The 4,299-nt window shown below is 45.5% G+C and overlaps 1 protein-coding gene across 1 annotated transcript in view; it reads right to left on the minus strand.

The window, feature by feature from the left end:
• Positions 1-207: 207 nt before the first annotated feature.
• LOC101859565 (toll-like receptor 4) overlaps positions 208-4,299 on the minus strand; it is a gene marked incomplete in the record, with an annotated part of 18,893 nt that continues 14,801 nt past the window's right edge. Inside the window, 2 exon segments of the mRNA XM_005096815.3 lie at positions 208-578; positions 3,722-3,885. Coding sequence (XP_005096872.3) covers positions 366-578; positions 3,722-3,885 — 377 coding nt within the window.

Consider the following 4,299-nt stretch of genomic DNA (forward strand, 5'->3'; position numbering starts at 1 on the left):
GTAAAGCAACCGAGCGATCCAATGAGATAGCTGAACCGTGCACTTAGAGTAATAGGACCAGATTCATTCGATCTATTGAAAATGCCATCATCAGGATTTGTAACTGCAGAAGTCATTTAAGTTTGTTTGTTTGTGTGCACGTCTGTCTATATGTCTGTTTGTTTGTCTGTTTGTTTGTTGTTGGGGGGGTTGGGGGGTGTTTGTTTGTTTTGCTTTGCTTGTTTGTTTGTTAGTTTTGTTTTCATTTATGTTATCACCTACCAGACACAAAAGGTCATTCGAAATCAGAAGCTGTCTATGAATTCAAAAGATTTTTAGGCTCTTTTTCTCGCGATGACAGGAAGTGACGAAAAAAAAGACAAGATTTACGAATTCAAAAGGTCTCTGGCCATCTTGTCCCAGAAAGCTGTAGTGACCTCCGGATTCATCCGCTGGCTTCCAGTGTTTGGGTAGGGCATGTAGGTGTTGTTTTGGATGTGATACAGGAGATCCATGCCGAGGCGGGAACGAGGGATGCTGTCCTTGAGAAGGAACACCAGAACTCGTCGGCCGCTGTAGACACTTTCTAAATTGGCCATCTGGGAAGAAAATATGAAGCGTGGTAAAAAAAAAAAAAAAAGAGCTATTTCTCTCATGCGCAATCTACAAATTGTGCAGATGTCGACCGAAAATAGACACATTAAATGTGTAGATTTTAAACTGATACAGTTTTCTTCAAGTTAAGCGTGTCTTTATTATTTCGTATAATAAATTATTGTACAAACCCAACCTATAAATTGTATTTATCTATATGTATCTATAGGGCTAAAATCCGAGAAATGCCTGGTTTGTCAATTCACCTCACAGATGGTATTATAGGCGTTTCGATTGGGGGGGGGGGGGGTTGGGTGAGGGGGAGAGGGAATAAGCAATTTATAAGCCAGTGTGTTTTTATGGAAGAGAAGTGCATCTGGAATTTTGGAATAGTTGGCATGGGTTGGCTTGTATTTTGCAGCCAAAAGAAACTAGCCACACCACACCACACCACACCACCCCACACCACACCACACCACACCTCACCACATCACACAACACCACACCACATCACACCATACCCGACCACGCCACGCCACGCCACGCCACGCCACGCCACGCCACGCCACGCCACGCCACGCCACGCCACCCCACGCCACCCCACGCCACCCCACGCCACGCCTCACCACCCCACACCACACCACACCACACCACCGGATAGTGCGGTCAAAAACTCGTAGCACAACTTATCCTCAAATAAACTCGCCCAAAAAAAGTCAAGGAACAACTTGTGTTTTCACCTGTCAAATTTAAACTTCAATATGTCACAAACCCGTTATGATCAGTCGAAAAAACTTGGCACATGCACTGACGACTAGACACAGTTTGCCTCTACAGCAAACTTGCTTCACAGCGACGGCGCAGGGCATTCTGAAACACAGCCGAAAAACATGAAAAATGGGCTGAATTTCTCTACTTCAGCAACATTGGCATAGGGACAGTTAGCTAAAAATATGCTTGGCACGTGCTAAACAGATGCCTTAGCTGTGAATATTGCTCACTTACAACCCTTTATAAGCCAGCGTTTTTCAGCCATGTTTCATTACAACACGATGGTCCAATGATGCTCGCTGCCAGACGTCGACAGAAGACGAGCCCTTACCTGGCTCCAAGATGGCTCCACGTTCCCAGTTTTTGCACATCGACTTGGGGTGTCCCCATCAGTCATATAGAGGCTGCAATAACGATAGCGAGCGACCAAATGGGTCCAAGACAGGCCTCGACCAGGGTCGCCCCGTTTGACCAATGACAGCATCGACCGGTTCATCGTCAGACATGCCGTGACGTCACGAACCACCTCTGCAAACGGCATCAGGGACCAACTTCGGGTGACAGCCAATGTCCACGAGAGCGAGGAGACGGTAAGGAACCGTATCCGTATAGCCAGGTTCGCTTATCGTGTCCCTGCCAGGCGCCCAAGGTACACGTCGCCCCACAAAGCAGCTCGCCGGGCGTGGTCTGCTCGCCATTCACAGAGGGCACAATGTCAGTGGGACCAGGTAGTCTTCTAGGACGAATCCAGATTCAACCTCCTGCACCCAGATAGGCGAGCATACGTTTGGGGACGCCGAGGAGAGCTGTTCCACCCTGAGTGCATCCAGCAGGTGGCGCCCTACGGTGGACGGTCCATTCTGGTGTGGGAGGCTTTTCAAATCACCACAGGACCCCCCTGTACCATAAACAGGGCTATCTGACTGCGGCAGGGTACAGGGACGAAATCCTACGTCCCCTTGATGTTCCTCTCCTGCAACAGATTGGACCCCGGGCTCTACTGGATTGCGACAACGCCACACCACATCGCGCACGCATCGTGGGGGACTTCCTGCAGAAGCGAGCTGTCACCCGCATGGACCGACCAGCTTGTAGTCCGGATTTGAACCCAACAGAGAACATTTGGGATCACATTGACCGGTGGATAAGGAACAACCACCCTCATGCACAAAAACCTTCAACAACTCTTGGGCTGCCTCGTCCAGGAGTGGCAGAACCTACCGCAACAAGTTCTCCGAAGGCATGTCCTGTACATGCGTCGAAGCTGCACCGAGTGTTCGATCAACCAAGGTGGCTAAACCCGCTATAGACTATGTTCATGAAAAACTATGGCTGTTCAGACTTTTGAAATCCCACCAGTGTGACTTAAACTCAGTTTACATGAACTTCTCGTTGTTGTTGAAATCTGAAATTGTACACACTTAATCAAGAGAGTCGAAAGCATCTTTTCTGAAAAAAGGAATACATTCGGTTAAACTGTTCTTCAGTTATCTTTCTTTGAATGTTTGTTCCTCGACTTTTTTGGGTGAGTTTATATCTTTAACGGGTGAGTCATTGTCGCCCATACTTCCCACAGCAGTTTGTATCAATTTGACTTTACTTTACCATGTTTCTCCACACCAATTGAGGCTAGATTTTGTTTGTTTGTTTGTTTTTTGGAAATTTCTTCATAAATTTAGATAAAATATTACAAATCTCCGTCTCGCGGAAAATGCCACAGTTCACAGCACTTCCCTCCTCTCACAAACATTTTGCATACGCATATGGCCTACGTCACAGCTCAACAATGACACGTTTTATTTGCAAAACTTGTTACAAGAATTTATTGTTGTAGTGAACATATTTTTTCTGCACTAAAGGTTCTCAAAACTGGCATTCAATAAACGCAATGTCACGATTAGAAATATAATGACGAAATAGCTTTTGAAGGCGATATTGCCCCAGCAGTAAACCTTTTAAAATCAGTAGCAACCACCCATTTGGATTTTTAATAACTACTTATTAAGGAATTTTCTAGAAAACAGCTAACAGGTCTTTTTTTTAAATATTGGTCTATAAAGACAAATTGATACACGTCCTTATGCAAAAGCTGGAGAGTCTATGTTTAACTTTTTAGGGTATATTTGACAATAGTTAGCGTCACGAAAGTTTTAAAGCACTTTAGGTGCGCTCACATGACCTTATGCAGTTGCAAGCACCATAAAACTCTTACCAAACTTTAAATCCAAAAAAAAAAGCGAACCAAAACAAGTAAGGCGCGCTCATGTGATTTTATTGAGTTGCGAGCGCAGTAAAAATTCTTACCAAACTATAAAAAAAAGCAACTTAGAACCAACCAAACCGGAACCAAACCAGCTGGCCTGAAACATGCACCTACCTGTAACTCATACGTACACCAGTAGCTGTCCAGCATCTGCTCGGTAAGGATGACCAAAGTCTTGCGGCTTTTCTTGATCGCTGAGACAATGTTGGAGGCGATGTAGTTCCCGGCCGTGAAGTGAAGCCCATGCACGTGTGGCTTGACCTCTCGTTTGGTCAGCTCTGTGGCGCGGGGGGGGGGGGCCGAGTTAAAGGTCATAACTAATCGAATTTTATGGGTGTTCAAAATCCCACAAGCCGCACACACACCAATGGGTGGAAATGAAGATCTTAAATGCTCAAAATGTGGCAAACTTTTCTCTCACCACAAGTGGTCTCATTAGCCATAGCAGCCGTTACAATTCAAATAACTTTCGTTTCTTTTTCTTCTATTTTGCTAGAGGAAGATTCTCCTCTGCAAATGCATTGGTCATCATCAAACATTGACGGACAACCTATTATTATATGTTCAACGCCTTCATAAATACACCTTATGTAAGGTTTTCTAACTGTTGAGACCTCTTGTTTGAACGTCCATCTCTGATAAGACTGGAGTAGTCGGAGAGTCTACCCCCCTCCCCCTCCCCCCTTCCCCCC

This window comes from Aplysia californica, unplaced genomic scaffold, assembly GCF_000002075.1.
Source record: "Aplysia californica isolate F4 #8 unplaced genomic scaffold, AplCal3.0 scaffold00138, whole genome shotgun sequence".
Taxonomy (NCBI): Eukaryota; Metazoa; Mollusca; class Gastropoda; order Aplysiida; family Aplysiidae; genus Aplysia; species Aplysia californica.